The sequence below is a fragment of the Pocillopora verrucosa genome, chromosome 10 (genome assembly GCF_036669915.1).
Source record: "Pocillopora verrucosa isolate sample1 chromosome 10, ASM3666991v2, whole genome shotgun sequence".
NCBI lineage: Eukaryota > Metazoa > Cnidaria > Anthozoa > Scleractinia > Pocilloporidae > Pocillopora > Pocillopora verrucosa.
The window spans coordinates 13072926-13094695 of NC_089321.1; the positions used below are offsets into that span (position 1 = coordinate 13072926).

A 21770-nucleotide genomic window follows, 5' to 3' on the forward strand; every position below is an offset into this window, starting at 1 on the left:
CACCAGAAGTCGACAAGAACTGCTGATGTTTTATTTGTCCAAAAATTATTTGAAGTCTTAGGTTAGCACAAAGTTACTTGAAGATTATTCTAAGTAAGCGACAATGTGTACTCCTACTTCACGCATGATGAATTTACGTAAAACATTCGAAACGTGCAGAACATACAGAAACAGGAAACTTCCAGAGAAAGAACAAGTCTATCAATCAAAGACTACTCCAATATTAAATTGACTATAATTTTCTGTGCTATTTATTTCTCATTCGACTTGGACGCGTCAAAGTCCGTGAAGTATACCCAGCGATTCACAGAAGCGGGTGCCGGGTCTTACTGAAAGCACTGCATGCGCAGTAGTTAAACAGCTAATAAACAAATGCAGTACCAGTAGATTGAAAGGTTAATTCGAAACTTTCAAGAAGAGTACTTACCCGAATGCAATGAGAAAAAAATTATAATTCAGTTGAAATCCAGGAAACGCTTCCTGTAGTTTAGTTTGTCGATCGAAGGTTGAACGCTCTAGTGATAGCGCCGCAAGGAAAAATTTAAATTTAATTTATTTGGACTTGAACTGTGCATTAGGTGCGGGACAGTCGATCGGCCCCGCTTCTATTTTTCCTTTTGAACTTGAAAATTAAGAATTGGCAAGGTTAGAAAGAAGTCGTGTTTCCTGTGATGCGATCGTATCATACACTGAATGCATGTACTAGACATATGATGCAGTTTGACTTGAAAGTCTCATTGTATTACCTTATTATGATATTGCCGCTTCTATGCTTTGTGCAAGCGTACACTGGGACAACATTGATGCACTCTCCGACTGCTTTAACAAGACCCTTACTGACATACTGGATAAGTTTGCCCCGCTTAAAACAAGGATTATGATTAATCGTCCAAAGGTCCCATGGTTTAATGATGACATTAAACAACTCAAGCGTCAACGTCGTCGCCTTGAAAAGAGAGCCGTGAAAACTGACCTGCCTGGTGACTGGAATAATTATCATAAAGTTCGTAATCAGTACTCTGCATTTCTTAAATCTGTGTGAATTATTATACAAACCTAATCAGTGTGTGGGTGACTCTCGCAAGTCATTTCGTGTGGTTAATTCTTTATGTAGGGAACCACTTGAGACGGCTCTTCCAGAGCACACTGACCCCACAAAGCTAGCTAACGAATTTGGTACCTTTTTCCTTAAAAAAAAATTGAAATCATAAAGGAAAATCTTGACAAGTTCTAAGTTCAAGAACCTCGACTCGTTCCTGTTACTCCTAAGGAGAATCTGGAGAATTCCAATGCCTCTTGTCGGCTGGATCCTATTCCTACATGGCTTCTGAAGTCCCGTCTTGATGTATTAGCTTGCTTATACATTAGCTTGATTATATTGCTTATAGTTTTAGCGCTATATAAAATCCTTATCATTATCATTATCATTATTTTCGCCATTATCAGGTGGATAAGTATAAAATGAAATTTTGAACATTTTTGAAGGTAGCAAAACACAACATGAATTTACTGAAAAGCTCGATTTGCTTTTTCTCAGGCAAGGCGCCTGGCCATATGCAGCTTGCATAGCGATATATTTTTCTCAAAGGACACAACACCTAGAAGCTGCCGGTACAGTCATAAATGGCGGAAAATTTGCTAGAATTTGCTGAATATAGGAATGGAGAAGAGCAGAATATCCAAGATTGAAAGCATTGGAAACAATACATCATCCCGTACCCACTAGGGGAATACGAAAGGCATCGGTCATTTGGGTGATAAAATCAATTTTTCATAGCAAGTGAGATTTGTCAAGTTAATTTGTTTCAAGCCCTCTCTGCTATGAATTACACTACATGCGAGTCCCTCTTTACTTGCGCTGTCAGTGGGGCGTTCCAATTAAAACTGGCGGCATCTCGTGAACCCTGGAAAGCGACGTAAACTTTCTGGAGTTCGTGCATCGCAAGGAGACATCTTCTGTTTTTTCTCCTCACAGATTTCTATTGACCTTTATAATATTGACGCTGACTGGATCGCTTTCCTATTAAAGTTTTTGGAGCATTTTCTTACAGTTCACGGCAAATAAACGCATGGACTAGAAGTCAAATAAACGGGAAATTACAACACCTTCTGAAGAGCATGAGGTGGAAGGTAGCTAGGAAAAGAAAAGTTCAATGAATTTAAAAGACTTAAAGCCTTTTACTTTCTAACTCGTGGACTTGGTCTTTAACAACTTGACGATTCCCATGTCCTTCCAATTACAGTGCCAAGTAACTAAAGATTTGATAAGCCAACATGGTTATATTGATTATATGCCTGTAACGAAGGTATAGTCTAAATAACTACAGATATCTGATATCTTGTACTTTTTTGCATGCTCTTGTGTTATCATGCTTTATTTATTCGTATGACTCTGGAATGCTATGGTAGGATGAACTATTCTAAATTGAAAAGTTTAAAACAAATTTGAGCTTAAAAATGAAACCGACGCAATATGGGCAATCGGGACATTCGCGAAGAAATTAGGATCTAGTCAGCAAAGTCTGATAGTTTTGTGACTTGAGGTAATTTTTTGATTCAAGCAATGTGTTGACTATAACTCGGTGCCATTTCAATAAAGGATGGCCTGTTCCTTCTCTATTTGTAGCTAAAACAATCATAATGTTATCATTCATATTTGGCCGCTTTTAGGGCACGAGATTTATAGCAGTGAGAGGATTGAGTTGAGTATGTTAATTGATTAAGATAATTCTGATGATTGTGATTAACACAGGTTTTCGAGCAAGTAAGAGCTTTTGACTAAAGATGTGCTTACAAATATTAATTGTTTTCGCCGCATATATATATATATATGTATATATATATATGTATATATATATATATATGTATATATATATATGTATATATATATATATATATATGTATATATATATACATATACATATTTTTTTAATCTATGGTTAAGAGACTGATTTGAGTGGTTTAGCGACAAAGAGACTCATGCAGTAGCCGGATATATATATATATATATATATATATATATATATATATATATATATATATACATATTTTTTTAATCTATGGTTAAGAGACTGATTTGAGTGGTTTAGCGACAAAGAGACTCATGCACTAGCCGTAAAGTAAACTGGAAATCTGAATACCATCAAAGAGCACGAAGCTGAGTAGAACTTCAAAAAAATTAGAAATTATAATAAATTGGAGGTGTTTATTTACAGTCTATTTATAGTGTATATGGATAATTGTTAAGTTGGAGTAAATCTATAACAACAATACAAATTCTTTTGTTTGATTTTATAGGATGAGTTCCTTAGCAACGAGAATTACAAGTCGAACAGCTTTACTTTATTCTCCTCTCTCTACTTAAAGTGCAATATATACTCGTCGCTGTTATTGTATAGCACTTTGATTTGTTCCTATTGATGTGTTTTAGTGCGCTGTCATTGGTGCATTTGATCCTCATTGTTATTTCGATCTTTAGATGTTATCCCCTTTTTCAGTTTTTTTTTTTATATTCACCGAGAGAGAAAAAGAGGGAAGTTAACTGTCTGTGGTAATGGGTCATTGAAATCTCCATTATCACACAGCCTAATACAAGCTGTGCACTCAACCAGAAACAAAAGTAGGGATGGTTTTATCGAGAAAGATAACGTATTTACAGTTGGTCAATTTGTTGAACGACTTCCTATTTGTATTCTCTTGTCTCCGGCTTGTGGCTTAACAGCGTTACGCGTATTCTCCTAACATCTCCTACGCAGTTTCTTGCGCCGAGGAACCGATAGTAAGTGTGGTTTATTGCTTAGGTAAACGGTGATTATTATGCGCGACCGTTAATACGCTTTATTCTTCCGTTACTTTCAGTTGGTATACAAGTTGAATATTGACAGTTATCACGGACTGACAGCTATGGCGGTTCATGTTATGGCGGTTTATGCCATGGTACTTTCCCCAGAGCTCGCTGTCTTAAAAGGAAAATGAAATTTAGGATAAAAGTCTGATACATTTTTTTATAAATGCAGTCGTTTTCGGCAGGACCGTGGTACATCAAAATTTGCAACGTATATTTTCCTGTACATCACGAACTTCAAAATATTGGAGTCGCCTTTTTTCGTAACTAGAAAAAAGGCGGTCATACTGAAATTAGGGCATGAAACAGGTACTGTGACAATATATAAACGCCTAAAAAACGAGGTGCATCTAGCCGGGGTAATTCTTCACTGATGTCTGTTGACCTTTTGGTGCTGAAATTGTAGTTCATTTGGGTGGAGCATTTTTTCTGAGGTTAATTCCGTTTAATGTTCATAACTGACCTCTCTCATTGGGAGAATCTTGTAGATAAAATTGACTGATTAAAAAAAAACCTAGATTTGCACTCTTATCTGGTGAAATCTGCAACCCACATTTTCCTTGCACCAGTTTTCTGGACGTTGAATACTAAAACTTTGTATTCTGCGGAAGTGTGTGCCAGCCTGGTCTATCCAAGAGGTTTCTGTTCGTATTTCGGATTTCATCTTTGAGACCACATTTTTTAATCTGTCTTTTCGGCGTAGCTACGCTCTTGATAATGCTATGATATTTGACCAAAAGTTTAAGTAATTTATTAGGAAATCATTCGTTCAAATAATCACGAATCGCCCATTGAGCGCGAAGGGTTTCAAAAGAACAGCACTGTAGCATGGTATACTGAATTCTAAGCGAGAAGTTATAAATTGAATCCCAGTGATTGAGAGAGAAATCTCGCCGCATTACCCATGCCAGAATGGACCGGTGTAACTGATCCATTTAAAGCGCTACCTTCTCTGACGGTTTCTAGCGCACGGTATTTCGAGCGTCTGAGCGCTTTGTTTTCACGTTGTATAAATTAGGTTTTGCTACGAATGTTTTTTCTACCTCCTGAGGTAAATAAATCTAATGATGGACATGTCCTATCTCACAACTTTACATCGAATCGTGTATTGAATATGATTGGCTAATGGAAACTCCTCATTACTTGAGAGAGATAACAAGGGCAAAAATCGTTTATCTTTTTCTTCGCCTTTTTTCACACATTGAATTAAAATAGCAACATGGCTTGTGTTTTATGTAACCGAAAATGCGTGGATATCCAAACACGTGCGTTTAGAAATCAATTAGCAAAGGAATGCGATACTTGAACAAATGCTCGTTCGATTGTTCGGACGAACTTTGTAAGGCAGAAGTTTAGGGAGAGGCTATGCAGGTCCTCGAACCTTTTTTTCAAGCCTTTGCACACTTTGAACACGCTTCTCGGCTGGAGTAAAGTGTATGATTCTTTTCACGTGCAGCTTGCCAATTTCTGAAAACATCAACAGCCCACTTCTCTTTGTACTGTACTTTTGGACGTTGCTTAAACGTGATCAGTGGTAACGCTTGCGCGCTTGCGTGACTTACAATTTAACAAAGTTGATCGGAAGGCGCCTTCTCGATAATTTACGTTGAAATATCAGTTTATGAATTACGCACAGTGTGAAGAAGATCAAAATTAAAGAATAAAATTTAGTATTCTGGTCCTTTACAGACATATTGCGTTGCTTAAAAGGACACACAAACAAGTTAAATTACGTTACAGAATTTATATTTACAAAACAACACACAAACACTCCGATAGAATTCTTGCAGTTTCTCCCGAGGTCTACTTGTTGCTATCATTAACGATGTTACGCTGTTATGGACCACAACGGGTTTGAGCGACAAACTCGACATTTCCCTGCGACCATCAAAATCAACTGGACAAACCCAGCTTGCGTGACGTATTGTGCAAATTTTCCCCTTTTCACATGACCGGTTTCGCGGGTTCTATTTATTTTAACTTGTTTGTGTGTACTTTTAAGCAACGCAATATGTCTGTAATGACCAGAGTGTCAAATTTTATTCTTCAATTTTGATCTTCTATCGTATTTATCATTAAATAGGATAATAATAAACTATTGTATTTCATTTTTTATTCCATGCTTTCGGAGATCTATGGCATCTTTCAGGAACGTAAATAATTTTCTATTTTCTTTCCATTTCCTAACGATACCGTAGATCGGCAAAAGCTTGGAATAAGGGAGAAATACAATTGCACAAGGCCTTCGTTGAATCGTTCCCTTGCCCGGTTTCTAAGGCCTATCAATACGCCTTTCCCGCGTAGCTATGCTATTGTTAATGCTGTGATATTTGACTAACACTTTAAGTAATTTATCATTAACAAATGACTTGTTCAAATAATTATGAAACGCCCTTTGAACGCGAGCGGTTTCAAAAGAACAATACTACAGCTTGGTATACCGAATTCTAAGCAAGAAGCTGTGAACCTCAATGACTGAGAGAGAAATCTCGCTGCATTACTCACACCAGAATGCAGTCTCGGAATTTTATTCTTTACTAAAAAATGCATATGATCATGGTCCGTGTTTTTCGGGAATAGTTATTATAAGCAATTTTCTTCGCATCTCAGAAAAAAAGTGATTTCCCGTGTGACCGCAATGTTTTAGTTTTCCCGGTGAAAAAAAAAAAAAAAAAAAAACGCTATGCATTTTAATTTTTTTTTTTTTTTTTTTTTTTTTTTCCGGCAGCGAGTATGTAAATTGTTTTAACTTTTTTAACTCTTAGGCTTTGAGAACATAGATTTATTTCGTTTGTCTCCCAAATTTTATTTGCTCGAGTCTTTCATCCCCAGTGTGTAGCAGCTGAATAAACAACATGATGCTGCTACCTGTTTATTATTTTTTACCTGTTTATTATTTTTTTTTTTTAACCTCTGAAAGTGAATTTCAAGTGAGCCACTTCCTTTACCTTCACTTATTGCGCATTTTTCCTCTCTGCGATATGCCTTCAGGAATTAGAAAGAGACGAAGGGACTCTGTGACTTCTATAAAAGTAGATATTTATTACCTGTGCATTCACGTGTGTTCTGCGTCTTGCAAATAGATATCTAGCGATAGATAAAGTAAAGTGTATGATTTTTTTCGCGTGTAGCTTGCCAATTTCGGAAAACATCAACAGCCCACTTCTCTTTGTCCTGTACTTTTGGACTTCGAAAGTTCGAGCACAGAAACTTCTTTTTGGCTACTTTTGGTGATCAAAACTGGCAAGACTTATCCAGACGTAGCAGCTCTTCCGCTTTTCAAAATTGCGACAGAGGAGGTCAATGCAAAGTGAGACAGCCGCAGTTGCGAAAAACATCTTTCATAACACTGACTAGCAAATCTGTTCATGTTTTAACAGTTTAATGAAACAAGAGAAAGCAAAAACCAAATACACGCATGATCTTTGTTTTGCTTTTGTGTTTATTGCTAATTAATTAGACCCTTTTGAGGAGCCGTTTCATAAACTCGAGCTTCGTGTTTCATCAGGGTTTCTAAACACTCGAGTACAAGAAAACACGCGGCCGCTTTCATCAGTTTCCTCGTGTTGAGAAACCCTGATGAAACATAAAGCCCGAGTTTATGACACATATCTTCTGAAGTTTTGCTTTAAAAAGGATGTCGATGAAAGCTATCAGTTATCATATCAGTCCACTTTTCCTCTATTAAATCAGGTTGTGCGTAGCCATTAAAATCGACATCGATTTAGTGTTCTCAGTCTCTCCCAAATGTGATCGAAATTCATCTGAAATTTTCATCGTTAAGTCGTCAACAAATTTTTATTGCAACGTTACGAATAAGAAAGGTTTGCGAGGCAAGTGTCGAAATCTTTTTGCGCGTAAGTTACCCTTGATTCTTACGAAAGACTTTCTAAGTTTTTTGGAAAAACTCCTATTGGACGTTTTGGTGTGCAATATAGGAGAGCATTCTTAGTTGTTACTTTGATTATGGTCGCGGCGCGACAAAATTATCCCTTTTTGAATTTTTAGCAATACCTCACCTCTAGATATGTCATGATTTATTTATATTAATCCATCATTTCTTTGAGAGGCCCAACAAGAACGAAAAGCTATTTCCACGATCCATCCTCTTTCAAACATGAATAATCAGTGAGGTTTTCTTATCCACGAGTATATTCTCATCAAAATTAGTAAGGAACTGAGATGATTCAGATCTTACTTTAGTGTAATCCTTATTTTGCTTGCCTTGCAGCGTCTCAAGAAAAAGCGTCAGCAATTGGCTTTTATTAAATCTTTGTAGTTTTCAATTTCCACATAGTCTGACAAGTTGCACACTGTAAGTTAAGTATCAAAGGGATAAGTTTCTAGTGAAACTGAAGTGCTACCTAGGTGGGCGGTGGGTTTTACAAGAAAATTTGGTTTTACCAACTAAGTTGATAATGTTGACTTGGCCACCGTGAAGAATTGCTAAAGCTAAGGATTTGTCTTTAAGTGGAGGGAATCTATGTTATAGACATTGTGTTTCGTTTATTGGTCACCTCAACTAAACTAAGAACGATTTTCTTTAGGACAAAAAAGCCTTAGCTTGTAATAAGTGGTCTGATGCCCCCCTTATGACCATTATCTGCGCATGTGTAGTGACTAAATAAGTTCCGATGATAGTATTTATATTTTCAAACTTATGCTGCCTTGACCGTCTATTATTAAGAAACTTGGAAATTATTTCTAAGTGGATTACCACTAGGACATTTTGAATGAAAATCTAGAAGTTCATGGCTATTTTGTTGTTGACTTAAAAATGGTCAGGCTATTGGAGGAGAAAGACTGACTTTGCTGCATGTTTCTTTTGTAAGAGATATTAATGCCTTAATATTGATACATGGCCTAATTCCTTCCAACTAACAGTGAGCATTTGAAATTAGAGAATGAGACAACTTACCACATACATTATTATTCTAGCGTTCTTATCAGAGTCCGAAAAAGGCGTGAATAGACCAACAACGTTCCGTGGTACTGTCGGTTATTTGTTCTGTTCTGGAAAAACATAGTGGACAAGTTTGCTTTCTTACTTTTAGTAGCAAATTAGTCGAAACGAGGTCAAAACCATATTTTGGTGGTACTGTTTTAAAGTCTCGCTCTAGAAAGGATATCGATAAAAGCTATAGCATAGCTCCTTCTGCAAAGCCAAAAGAACAGGGCTTTTCTTTAAAACTTGTTTGTGGGAGTATTCTTAGCATAATTTGAAGATGGCGGAGATGATTTTTCATAGTTATTTCCTATTTTATTTTCATTTTCGAGAACGGAGGGAAATTTCCATATGTTTCGCTTTTCGTCGGGAATATATCGGGATGTTTGTTTAAACGGATAAAACTTCTATCAACGATACGTGCGTTTTCATCTTATTCCTCCTTTCTCAGCAAATTTTTTGGAAGAATAAATGAATCCTATCGTACTTGTAATGTACGTAATAGGAGAGTTGATCCGTCAAATTAGAAATTCGACATTGGAACTGAACCTAACTTATAAGTTGCATTCATGGGAGAAAAACAAACGAAAATACAAAGAGGAAAACATAACGAAACAAGCAACAAATACTTGCCTGTTAACAGCAATTTGTTTGTTTTATATTATTTTTGTCTTGTTTTGGTATTCGAAGCTCGCATTTTGCGTGCTCTTTGGACTATGATTTCAGAGGATAAAGAAAATATGTGAACAAGCAACCTCATAAAGAAAAGCAACAACAACAACAGCGCTGTTGTTGTTGCTTTTGCTTGCAACAATAACATTAAACAACATCAAACTCAGTTTAAATACAAAATCTCCGTCCTTCATTTGCTCTTTTGGGTTCCTAACACTCAAAGATTTATACATTACAAAAAATCTTGGAAGCTAAAGAGTTCAATTTCAGAAAGGATTTCGTTTTTGCTGAAAGGAAGTATTATTCATCGCACCCTTAATGTTACTTCTCCGAAAAAAAAAACAACAACAAACGAATGTTATCAATGCTCGCCCTTTTATAAAAGGTCTACGGTAAAAGTACGTATCTGCATGGGTATTTCCAGCTTTATCAGTTTGGAACTGAGATGATATTGCATACGTATCCTGGTTCATTTATTTTGTTTTCATTTTAGAGTTCAGGAGAGGTAAATTGTTTATTATTGGTTCAGTAATTTTCTCTTACTGTCTTTCAATATTTACGTTTACACTACACAGTGGATGTGTATATTTGTTTAAATGGAGCAAATATATTCATTTATTATATGGCAGAGTAGTCTGATTGGTTTTTACTTGGTCGCCTTACGGACTGTTTCCATGGAGACGGTTATATACCGTATATTTTTGTTCTCGAAAGCCGCCAAATTCAAATCTCCAACAAAAATTGAAACGTTGTTTATAAAGATTGGGCTTTCAGAGGTTAAAGAAAATTTGTGAAGAAGCTACTTAAAAAGGAGAGCAGCAACATCAAACTCAGTTAAAATACAAAACCTTAGTCTTTCATTTGCCCTTGAGGGGCTTTGTACGCTTGTAGATTTATGCATTAAATAAATTATTGAAAGGATGCAGTTCTGTATCGGTAGATATTTGGTTTTCGCTTAGAAAAAATTATTTTTCATCGCACTCTCCCTGTTATTTCTCCGAAAAAAAAAACTCGCTGCCGTAAATGCTCATTCTTTTATAAAGAGTTCGAGGTGCCTAACTCTAAACGTAGATATCATGTGAAAATTCAGGTTTTCCTATGCATGAGTATTTCAGCGATATCAGTTTGGAGGTGATATGATTTTGAATACCTTATCTGAGTAAGTTGTTTATTATCGGTTTAGTAATTGTCTTCTAACAGTGTTTCAATATTCACAATATCATCTACGCGGTCAGGTGCATATGTGTGTTTCTTTAGATAGAGCCTATGTATCCAGTAAATAAAAAAAGGAGCATGGTCGTTAAATTTTTAGCCATCTGGTTGGTTAAACGGAGCTAGGCTATCAGCATTTAATCTAGTTCCGATCTCTAGCTCCGATAAATAAGGTCAATAAATTCGTCAGAGAAGTGAGAAAAATATTTCTGCGAGCGGGCCGTGGAGCAACAGCGGGGAAAATCGGTTTTCCTCAGAGCTTACAATTTCGAAAGTAGCAGAACTAGCATAAAATGCTTGTTATTTCATTATTTTTCTTTTATTTCGAAGAGCAGAGGGATATTTTCACATTGAAAGCGACTGTCAAAAATTCGTGGCTGGTGTGACGCGGCGTTTCGTCTCGGCCAAGGGACTTGTCAGATACTCTTCGTATATTTCTAGCGAACTCGTCGAGCATCGTGCTTTAAGTCCGTTCGCCAAGTCAAGATGTTAGCAGGCTGGCCCTTTACCGATTCTCATTGATTCTGTAACTGAAATTAAATAAACGCCCAGCTTGTTATAACATTCTAGTCGCTAAATATGTAAAAATTCCTGCTGGGCGGCCTCCATTTTTCAAAGAACCAGTTTACAAACAAAGCTCAAAAATCTGACTTTGCATATTTTGGCGATGCTTACATCGTATGTTCTCAACAGAAAAGTTTAAAACACATGGAAAGTACATGGCTTTAAAAGAAGGGTCTCTTATGAGCAATATCACCGAGAGAAATATTATTTCTGGCAGTTATCTTTTAAGAAGAAATTGACCAGCTTTTCTGAGGACTTCTCGACGTAACCACAAAGATATATCCAAATCGTGTGCATATCTCCAGATACCGAGTGCCGTACATTCTTCCGTGGGAATTTGAAGAACACAAAATCCTCCAGCGATACACTGTTAACTTTTATTCACGTAAATAATACACACTTAGTTTTTGGAGAATATTTTTTTAGGTAAATTAGTGTTCTATTATGACAACATCTCAGGGGTGAGGCTAATGCCTATAAAAGGATGATGCATTCTACAGCTACCAGATGTGTGGATTCTTTATGTCATCAGTAAGGGATTGAGATGACTTTGCAAACCTCATCATAATTCGTCATTTTGTTTTCATTCCAGGGTACTTCGGGAAGATACTAGGTAATTTATTAGTTATCTATGCTAATGAATCTTGGTAATTGGATATTTATGTAAGTTTGATGAAAGTAAATTTATTCAGTTATGAACTCCATATTTTTTAAACTCATTTTCCCGGAGGACATTCTATTGTGTTTAACTGATTTAAGCATCTCAGCGTAAATGTATAATTGGCCTTGAGCTATCGTATCTCTCTTTTTAGTTCCACGCTTTCGCAGATCTTCGGCATCGTTCAGGGATGTAAAGAATTTTTTATTTTTTTTACATTTCCCTGACGATACCGTAGATCGGCGAAAGCTTGGAATAAGAAATACAGTTACTCAAGGCCTCAATCTAATCGTCCTCTTACCTGGTTTTTAAGGCCTGTAAATATCTATGTTGTGGTTCAATTTTATCCTTGGTTCAAATTTTATTTTCTTTTGTTTTTGGGTATTGTAATGTATGATATTGAGTTTTAAACAAAGGGAAATAAAATTTGAACCAAGGATAAAATTGAACCACAACATATACATAAATCACTGTTTCGCTGTCTGGTTTCCATTTACCGTAAATTTTTTTAGTTTTGTTGTTGCAGTGAAGATAAGCAGCTGCTTAATCAGACATTTCTGCGATAAATAGCCCTGTATTTGTTTCTGTTAACTTTTGTTTATGTGTAGAGTACACACTTGGAGCTAGGAGAATACTTTTGATTTCTTGGTAAATTAGTGTTTCATTATAACAACACCTCGCGGGGTCAATGCTCGGAAAAAACGATGCACTCTTCAGCCACCAGATCTGTAGGTTCTCTATATAATTTCATTATGAGATTTAAATGACTTTGCAAATCCTATCATAATTTATCATTTTGTTTTTATTTTAGAGGAGAAGATGGAGAAGAGAAAAGGTAATTTATTTGTTTCGTACAGTAATGAATCTTAGTAACTTTTATTTTGACAGTGTTTCATCATTCATTAGTCTCGTTCTTTAGTGGGGGTTAAGAATACACCGCTAGCTCATGACACCACACACCCTAAAATATTCTCAGCATTCTCTGGCAACGCAGCGCGTGACAGAACACATTGGATATGTATGTTTGTTTGATAATAGCAAATATTCAATAATAGATTGAGTTTCATTTTCTTTATTTTATCATAGCACATTCTATTGACTTAAACTGATTTAAGCATCGACTTTAGAATAACGCAGCCTAATGCTTAGGAAAAAAGCGGGATTGTTCCCCGGCTGCAAGGTGTGCATCTCTGCAATACCCTCCACAGACAGAACGTAACTAATTACTTTTTAACGGCTGATATCTGTGTGATCCAACCAGCTATTTACGGTCAAATGTTACCCGATGATAGTCACGGGAAATAATTCTGAGACGGGTTAAATAGTATTGTTAACGTAATCAGGTCGTTTCGTAATTTTAGTGGAATCTGACTTAGATGTAAATTTATTTTTAATTTTATGATGGTAGCTGAGGTTAACCGTTACGTAAGACGGCAAAAATTTAGTCGTTAGGCCTAAAAATTGACAGATTTTAAATGTTGGTCGTATAGGAAGTTAAACGTAAAAAATTTTCTTTCAATCCGTAACGCACGATCTTAGAATCACATCTTCAGTCCCTTTGGAGATCTATGCGCGAGGTCCTTCACTCTGCTCTATTCAATTAGTCCTGAGTGTGGATGTAGTTACACTAATCGATTATTTCTACTGATACAGTTTTCGTCGTTTTTGCTGTAGGGTAATGCAATGAAAACATTTTTTTTTTCTACACTCTCCAAATATTCACCGATTCTGTAAATTGAACGTATTAAGCGCCTAGCCGGTTAATTATAATATTCCAGTCGCTAAATGAATAGAAATCCCCGCGGGCCAGCCTCTATTTTTCATACAAGCAATTAACGAACAAAGTTCAAAAATCTGATTTTCTTTATTTCAGCGATCATGTTTAGATGTAATTCTTTTTTTTTTTTTTTTATCAACAAAAGTTTCAAGCAAATGAAAATTAAATGGCTTTAAAAGAAGGATCTCTTATGAGCAATATCCCTAAAAGAAATATCGCTTCTGGCTAAAATCTTTGAAAAAAAAAATGGTTAGCTTTTGTTACTCGACGTAACTACAAACGTATACCCCGAATCTTGTACATATCATCCAGATACCGTGTGCCGTACTCTCTGGCGGGGGAATTTGAATAGCATTATTATTTGAAAAGTATTTTTAGCAAAATCAGGTCGTATCTTAACTTCAGCAGAATCTGACTTAAAAGTAATTATATACTGGCAGCGCCCGTTATCAATATGAAGCGAACGCTTAGTCATTAACACAAATGTATCACTATGTTGCACTAATAACCATTTTTTAAAAATATTTCCAAGTAATGAAATATCTCATTATATGACTCTCTGAAGACTGAGAGCTAACAACACCAGAAGAGAGAGTAGCATTATATTTTAAAGACAACCTACCCCTCTTCAACTTGCATGAAACAGCCACAGGTTATTATACCCGCTAACGCATGATTTTAAAATTACATCTTCAGTCCCTTCGGATATTTATGCTCGAGGTCCTGAAGCTGTTAAGGCATATAACAGAGCCTTAACGGGGGGAAAGGCCTGCATTAAGAGAATACCAGTTATGTTGATCGGACAGGAGCGGACAGGAAAAACTAGTCTCAAAAAGTCCTTAAAAGGAGAAAATTTCAACGAAAAAGAGGAAAGCACAGTCGGAATAGACACTGACTCTTTGTACTTTAAAGTATCAACAGATATTTGGAAAAGCGGAAAGGTGAAGGAAGAAGTAGAATTTGAGCCAGAAGATCAATTTGAACACCTTGCAGCAGCGAAAGTGATCAGTGAATTTTTAAGGAAACAAAGGGCAAATTTAGCGGGGTCTAGGCAAAAGTCAGATTCTGACTCAGAATCAGATTCAGAGTCTGAGTTAGAGCCTCCGGATGGATCAAGCACAAGCATTTCTCGTTATGGCTCAACTAAGCCCTCAAGAAATATCGAATCTTTACACGGAGAATTGCCCGAGAAAGTAGCGAGGCTGGTTGAAAAAATGCTTTGAGAGGAGGAAAATGCAAACCATGAAGACAACATCTACTCAGTTCTGTGGGATTTTGGTGGACAGTCAGTGTACTACGAAACCCATCCAATTTTCCTTACGGAGAAAGCTATCTACATATTGGTGTCTGACTTGAGTCGTGATCCAGACGAGAATGCCATCCCGCCCGTCAAAACGGGACTTTTCGAGGACAAAGTGGACATTGAATGCAGTAAAACAAACCTTGGTTATCTGGACTTTTGGATGTCATCAATTTATTCCTTGGTAAGTCCAGATGTTCTAAGCTCTCAAGAGACCGCTCCGAATGTTGTGCCACGGAGGCTTCCGCCAGTATTCCTGGTATGCACCCATGCTGACGTGCCGTTTGGTGGATCTAACGCAAGAGACCTAGCTTTAAGAACGTACGGCTTTTTGCAGCACAAGACCTACAAGGAACATCTGTATAAAGATGTTTTCGTCGTGGATAATACAAAGTCTGGCAGTGAAGAAGAATGTACTGAAGTTAAGCGACTGAGAGAAGAGGTGCTTGCTGTTGCGAAGGAACTGCAGCTGACGAAAGAAGAAATTCCGGTGAAGTGGTTGAGGTATGAAAACAAGCTTCGCAAAAAGCGGTATAAGTGGATAACATTTGAAGAAGCCAAGTGGATTGCATTTGAAGACTGTGGAATCCAAGAAGATGATGAGTTTTCCACTTTGTTGAACTTTTTGCATGATCAGAGAATTGTGATTCATTTTAATGGCTCTCCAGAGTTGGAAAGGATGGTGATATTAGATCCTCAGTGGCTTGTTGATGTCCTCAAAAACGTAATCACTGTAAGGCGTTTTAAACACACGGAGCATCCTGTCAAAGACCTGTGGATCCAACTTGAAGAAACCGGAATCTTGGATGAAAAGCTCATTGACCATGCTTGGAGAGACTTGCTCGACAACCAAGAAAGTCACAAGAGCCTCATTGCCATCATGGAGAGATTAAGCTTGATTTCCCCCTGGTTGTCATCTAAAGATAGTAAGCAGTACCTTGTACCGTCCATGTTGATGTCACCCCCAACAGATGACGTCCTAAAGCTTCTCGACTCTGTAAACATTCCATCTCTTTTTTTAACATTTGCATCAGGTCGAGTGCCTCCTGGTCTATTCTCCCGACTTATCCTACTTTTCCTCCAATGGTCTGGCGAAGAATGGAACAGGGAAATGAGCCCACAGTTGTTTCGTAATTTTGCCTGGTTTCACATTCTTCCAGACCAAGGTATCTCCGTCATTTTTTGGTGCCATGCCTCAACAGTCGAAGTCGCCATTTACAGCGGAGACAATGAGAAGAAAAGAGCAGATATATCCCGTGCTGTTCACTGGAAATTGAGATTTATACTTGAGTGCATGCGGAAAGAGTTTCACTGGCTCAACAACGTGAAGTACGATATGTGTGTCTGCTGTCCGGTCTGTTCTCAACCAGGGTCGGTAAAATGCCGCGGTCATGGTGTGCGTGGATGTGAATGTCTACACTACTTGTCAGAATCTGATTTGAGAAAGCGTCAACATTGCAACAGACCAGCACGCAACCTTCTTGGGGATTGCAGGATTCGGGTCAAGCAGTTTGAATGTTGGTTCTTATTTGTAGAAGAAGAGGAAGGTGCCGAAATGTCAACGAATCAGGTACTTTGCCAGTCTCATCCTCTTCCTTGGATGGATAATGAAAGACGCTAGTAATTTTTATGTTCAATGTCATTTTTTTTAAGTGGTTTAAGGGCGGATTTAATTTGATTTTTTAGCAGCTGCAAGCTCTACACGAAACAAGTCATGGAGGCTTCCTCAGTGCGAAAGGCATAGTTTCCATAGAAGGTAAAAGGTCCATATCTTTCATGTCATTATATCATAATAACAATGTCGTACTTAAAGAGAGAGCTGACAAGATCTCTTCTCGTATAATTTTAGAGAAATTTGCATACGTTTGTTTCTATTAAAAGAGACTTTCAACAAACTCAAAATTTTTGGGCGTAAGCAAAATACACTCTCTCTACTTAACTCTTTCTTATTGCATTTAAATTCGTTTTTCGTTATTTCAATTCGTTCTAAATCATTTTCAAGGAACGAAACGGATAGACCTTGCGCTTCCTGAGAGTATCCAAACGTCCATCCAGTCCATTCCACTCAACTCAGAAAGTGATGCGAAGGATATTGTGATTAAGTTTCGAGAATCTCTGCAGTTAGAACCAGCATCTTTCGACAGTCCGGAGCCTGAGACGAAAAAAATGATTCGTGGCCTTGCCTTGAGAGCTAAATCTGAGAAACGGGATGACTTGGTGAGACACTTACGAGAAATTACACCTGCTGGTACTACTGGTGAGTTTAAGAAGATGACATTTTCTTTTTTCGCACGGGGAGGGGGAATAGGTTTCTACACAAGCGTCCTCTCGATGCATTGTTAAAATAATGTCAACGCGTGCTTAATTTCATTGTGTAGCTCTATTTGTTGTTGCTGTTGGTGTGCTATTGATCTGCTTTAATGTATGTGTATTTTTGTTTTGGTTTTAGGTTTTCGAAAAAGAATTCAGCTGTATTAATCTTCTTTTACTGTTTGTTTGTCTCTACAGGGCCGTTGTTGAATGAAGATATGTCAGTTGGTTGCATGCCATATAAACAATACGAGGATTTAACGTTCAGCCTCTCGGGTAAGGAACTAGGTTGGCGTCCACACATCCATTTATTGATAAACTAGTTGTAACCTTTGTGTGAAGTCATAGGTTTTCGTCTCTCGACTCTGAAAAGGACTCTCGAGAAAACTCGGGCCTTGACAAGATTCGATTCTACATATGCGTTTTCAGATTATATTCCGGCTAGGTTATTTCATAGCCAGCTAAATTTCGTCAGCTTTCGTCAAAACCCTTTCCAGAAGGATGAGCTGACAATATCTAGACGAAATTTGGAGGATATCGGGCGCCAAGAAAATGCGAGCGATTTATGCCATTAGCCCATACGGGCAACAGTACAGTTTAAGGTCAAAATCTGTTCGGTTGTAACAAAATTTATAAAAGAGCATAATATATTTTTCCTCGTAGGTGGAGACGAGTGGAAACTGTTGGCAGAAAGGCTAGGCTTATCCCAAATCCAGATTCGCTTTCTAGACAAGAGAGTTACGAATCCTTCTGATGTTGTCCTCGGCGCTGTGGGAAAGCATCGCCACCTGAGTGTTGGAGAAATCTATGATACATTAGTCGAGTGCGAGTTACCAGCTATCGCAGATCTAATGTAAATTAGAAAATGGATACCGGAAGAAGGCGAGTGACACAGCAAGAGGCAGAAGCAAGAAGCAAGGTAGCGGCCGAAGACTTATTTGCGAGAGATCTAAGGAAAAATACACTTCCTGAGCTGTTAGTCGATAAATTATGCGCTAAGGCGCGTTAGCATCATTTGAGCAGATTTATAGTTGCTTATAATTGTATTTTTGTAAAGTAAGAGAAAAAAACCTTTAAATGTAGATTTTCTTTGAATTTATATTTTCGTTGTCCTTGCCAGTAGATATATCATAAAAATGAAGCCATTATGAATTAATTTGGAGTAGTTGTTGTATTTGAAACGGAGGAACTACGGAAAAAGGACCAAGGTTGACTTATCTCCACTAACAGAGGTATAGCCTCGGATAGGGCCTGGTAAATAGCATGTGACAATCTTCTACATATTAGAGTCATGGCCTTTAATTCAAGTAGATTTCTGTGTATTCTGGCCAGTTTCATGAAATTTTTTCAAAAGCACCAGTAAATCTAATTCTTATTTCTAGCGAAAAACAAATTTTAACATGGTGAGGACATGCTGAAATAATATAGTTTTGCTTTACTTTTTATGTCTACATAGCTGTGGTTTTGGTGCTAATTTTTGTCTTACGAACACGAACAGCAAATGTTCATTTTATCGGAATATTGCTACAACATAATAACAGGGATTTACGGCGCAGGGAAGGGATGGGATCCTCCGCTAAATAGTTCAAATAAATAACATGCAAGACTCGTTTGAAATCTAGTCGTAAGCATCAAGTGTTTCCTTCCTATTCAGCAATGACAAACTTTCTTGAACCGCGGAACCCGAACGAAGTGACAAGGTTTCCTCGTGCATGCAACATCTCTGTATTGGTATCCAGTTTTCATATTTTGTTGACAAATACACTGCTAGAAAACAATGATCTCGTAGTTAGTAACACATGTACACTCTGAAATTCCCTTTTTGGTTTGATAAATAATAAGACGGTTTTTGTTTCAGAAAGAAAAAAACTCAGTTGAACATTAGATTAACCTTTCAGATTGCAGTTATCCATCTATACCTTTAGATAGAGAAAGACGTCTTGAGAGTGAAGTACACTATTGAAAAAACAATGATTTGTTGTAGTAAGTAATGCACACAGAAATATATTCGACCATCGGTTGTGCATGAATTAGATTTGAGTGTAACTGCTGTGGCAGCACATTTTATCTTTCGCTTGACCTATATGTGTATGCTTTGTATGCCAAAGTAAAGTCAAAATAAAATTGTGTATGTTTTAGCTTATCATGTGATGGAATGAAAAAATTATTAAATAAATAAATATAAATAAATAAATGACAATTTTATATAGCGCCCTATCCAAAAGCTCTAAGGCACTTCACAATCAAAGTAAAAAATAAAAATAATCAAACGCAATCATTCATAAAAATAACGCTTAAAGAGATAAGTTTGAAGATTACGCTTAAAAGCGTTGAGATCTACACTACATTTTATGGTTTCAGGAATGTCATTCCACAGCTTAGGTGCAGAGACAGAAAAGGCGCGATCGCCATGAGATTTCAACCTGGAGCGAGGAATCACTAACAAGTTCCTACTCGATGATCGTAAAGACATAGTAGGCTTATAAGTTTCTAACAAGTCACTGATATAACTTGGGCATAAATTATTTAAAGCTTTAAAAGTAAAAAATAAGATTTTACAAATAATCCTCTGCTCCACGGGGAGCCAGTGAAGTTCCCTCAGTAAAGGAGTAACGTGATCATGCTTGCGACCACATAAGATCAGCTGTGCCGCACAATTCTGGGCTAATTGCAATCTATGAACTAAATGTTTCGGAAGACCGTATAACAGAGAATTACAGTTGTCTAATCTGCATGTGACGAAGGCGTGTACTAACGCCTTAGTACTACTAATTGACAAAAAATTTTTAATCGGTGTATAGTAGATGATTAGCTTCGGTGTTATGCGTGTGCCATCGTCTTTGCAGTTTTCTTCTCTTGCTCTTTGCAACTTTAATTTCGTCTGTAAACCATGGCGCATAAGGGCGAAGAGTACCAGACCTACGAATGATTGGGGCATGATTGTCGATCATAGATTGCAGAGTGGAGTTGAATTGATCAATAACTAGTGAAAGGTCATCATTTAGAGGTGATCTAATTAGCGCGGATTCTTCCAGGTCAGAGGAGAACTTATACATGTCAATAACACTTAAACGTCGAAAAGATAACATTTGATCTTGAGCAATATGTTTACAAAAATCTCATTTATCTCTAGTAATAATGAGGTCAAGAGTATGGCCATTCTAATGCGTAGAATCATTTACGTGCTGACGAAGGTTAAATGAATGAAGAAGGCCAGTAAATCGCCGACCAGCATTATTTTTAGAATCAACATGAAAGTTGAAGTCACCAACAATCAGCAAATAGCCTGATGCCGTTACTATATGGGCAAGATAGCTAGCAAACTCATCAAAAAACAGTGACACATCGGATGAAGGAGGACGGTACAGGACAATTAAACGGACAAAATACTTCGTAGCCCTGAGTTCCAGCTCAAGATGTTCGAAAGAGCAATAGGATTCATGTGCTTGAATTTTGGCCTTGGTATTATTCTTGAGAACAATGCCAACCCCGCCACTAGTATTATATAATCGAGGGACATGGTGGAAAACATATCCGTCTGGACAAATGTCACGGATATAATATAAATCCGAGTCATCACCACGAAGCCACGTCTCTGACAGGGCAAAGAGGTCGATATTGTGATCAGCTATGAAATCATTTATCAGCCGAGACTTGTTACAAATAGATCAAGCATTCAAAAGGCAAAAATCCAAAGGTACAACGGTCGATAACTTAGACCGCAATGGATCCGGACGAATACAAATTAAGTTGTTCACATTGACACCTAAAGGGCGTGATTCACAGATTTGTAACCTTGAAGTGGCATTTTGAATATTTAATGAAACACGGTAATGGCGACGTCCAGAACAAATTACAGGAATCCTAAGACCATTTCCCATTGATTTTTGCTTATTCAACCTTCCAGCACGCTTCCCCCGGTTTCTCAAAAGATCCATAGATTTTAACTTCCCCAGAAATTCAGGCGAACAGAAGTGCTTACTCCAATGACGAAGAGACAGTAACCGGTTCCTCTCGTAAGATATGCAAGAAGGTGGATAATGCTTCTGATGTCCCAGGTCAAGTCCACGAACATTGTAAGAGCTTGTAGTAAAATGGGCCGTATTATTTAACAAGGAACATCAAGGACCAGGATTTCTTTCAACGTCCATAACGATAGTTGGATCAGAGGCAGGCAGGGATAGGCACATGAAGCCGCGTTTGTTCCAGCTAACGATCGGTCGACTTGGGTTGTAACTCGGAAAATCTCTGTGGCAAATAAAATGTAACCTCGGTATCCAACAGAAGGCTGGTTGTAGAGCACGTTCCCTAGCAGTACCGACATGGTGAAATAAACTTTCAAAAACCGGAACACAGCAGCAGAATTAGACACAAATTGCGGAGAGCGAAAATCGTGGCTGCCATCATGGCGCCTGACAGGATCCAAAAACTAATTCGCTTGAAGAAAGTGAAAGATGTAGTTGTATATTTTTCCTATTCCAATTCTTC

The 21770-nt window shown here is 37.4% G+C and overlaps 2 protein-coding genes across 2 annotated transcripts in view; both read left to right on the forward strand.

The window, feature by feature from the left end:
• LOC131773091 (uncharacterized) overlaps positions 1-21770 on the forward strand; it is a 176258-nt gene that overhangs the window by 47734 nt on the left and 106754 nt on the right. The gene's annotated exons all lie outside the window — the stretch shown is intronic.
• LOC131795167 (uncharacterized) lies at positions 14464-19365 on the forward strand. Its single transcript, XM_066172860.1, has 6 exons — positions 14464-14803; positions 14897-16542; positions 16659-16728; positions 16975-17229; positions 17481-17558; positions 17946-19365. Exons 1-6 carry the CDS (start codon positions 14464-14466, stop codon positions 18137-18139), a joined length of 2583 nt encoding a protein of 860 aa, XP_066028957.1. The 3' UTR covers positions 18140-19365.

Coding starts and splice junctions, on each gene's coding strand:
- LOC131795167 (XM_066172860.1), top strand. CDS start 14,464: ATGTTGATCGGACAGGAGCGGACAGGAAAAACTAGTCTCAAAAAGTCC. Junction 14,804..14,896: donor ATCAAGCACAAGCATTTCTC/GTTATGGCTCAA, acceptor AAATGCTTTGAG/AGGAGGAAAATGCAAACCAT. Junction 17,230..17,480: donor TACACCTGCTGGTACTACTG/GTGAGTTTAAGA, acceptor TTGTCTCTACAG/GGCCGTTGTTGAATGAAGAT.